The sequence below is a fragment of the Phaethon lepturus genome, unplaced genomic scaffold (assembly GCF_000687285.1).
Source record: "Phaethon lepturus isolate BGI_N335 unplaced genomic scaffold, ASM68728v1 scaffold25549, whole genome shotgun sequence".
Lineage (NCBI taxonomy): Eukaryota > Metazoa > Chordata > Aves > Phaethontiformes > Phaethontidae > Phaethon > Phaethon lepturus.
The window spans coordinates 2,126-3,164 of NW_010561632.1; the positions used below are offsets into that span (position 1 = coordinate 2,126).

Below are 1,039 nucleotides of genomic sequence, written 5' to 3' on the forward strand. Positions count from 1 at the left end.
CGTGCGGGGATGGGGATGGTGTGGCATGGTACCTTGTGTCGGTTCCCACGCGCCATCCTCCCGTGGTGGGTGCTGGCAAGCCCTTTGGTGCCGAAAGAAGCTGCCTTGTAGGGCGCTCTGGGTGCTGCCGCGGAGGATTGGTGTGGCAGTTTGGTGGCCATTGTGTTGCAGGTGTACCAGGAGAGGTTTGGGAAGGGGCAATGGATGGGATGGCTTGCCTTCTGTCACTGGGTAGACTGGGACACTTGGGGCTGAAAAAGCCATGACTGGGCTGGCATGCAGCTGCCTGGTGCTCCCTGGGCAGTGCCGCAAGCCCCGCTCTCTTCCTGCAGTCTTCATCTACTCCATGCCCGGGTACAAGTGCAGCATCAAGGAGCGCATGCTCTACTCCAGCTGCAAGAGCCGGTTACTGGACACTGTGGAGCAGGAGTTTTGCCTGGAGATAGCCAAGAAGGTAAGTGTGAGCCTGCCCAGAGATGATGGAGCAGCAAACCATGCTGGGCATCTGCAAGGGAATGTGCCACAGCCTTGGTCCGGGCAGGCTGGTGGGCTCAGGGAGCAGTTGGGTGCTCCACAGGTGGGTGTCGAGACCCCGCTAACACCCCCTTGCCGCTCCTGGGCACAGATCGAGATCGACGATGGAGCTGAGCTGACGGCAGAGTTCCTCTACGAGGAGGTGCACCCCAAGCAGCATGCCTTCAAGCAAGCCTTCGCCAAGCCCAAGGGGCCCGTGGGGAAACGGGGACAGAAGCGGCTGATCAAGGGGCCGGGCGAGAACGGCGAGGATAGTTAGATCCCGCAGGACCGGGCGGTGAACAGACAAGCATCCCCGCGGCGCTTCCCGGCTTCCTCTCCGCTGACCAGGGGATCTTTCCCTCCATCTCAGCCTTTTTTTTTTTTTTTTTTTTTTTTCCCTCCCCTCTCCCCATTCTTTTTCCTATTTCATTCCTTTTTCTAAACGTCAGGATGGCTTGTTGCACCCGGGGGCAGAGCGATGGGGAGGCTTTGGGGTTGTTGATTGTTTCTTTTTCTTCCATCC

The 1,039-nt window shown here is 58.7% G+C and overlaps 1 protein-coding gene across 1 annotated transcript in view; it reads left to right on the forward strand.

Moving 5' to 3' along the window:
- The window catches only part of LOC104626207 (twinfilin-2), a gene marked incomplete at its 5' end in the record, with an annotated part of 1,709 nt that extends 916 nt beyond the window's left edge, over window positions 1-793 (forward strand). Inside the window, 2 exons of the mRNA XM_010294069.1 lie at window positions 333-454; window positions 626-793. Of these exons, the coding sequence (XP_010292371.1) occupies window positions 333-454; window positions 626-793 (290 nt within the window). The remainder of the gene's footprint in view (window positions 1-332; window positions 455-625) is intronic.
- Window positions 794-1,039: the final 246 nt, after the last annotated feature.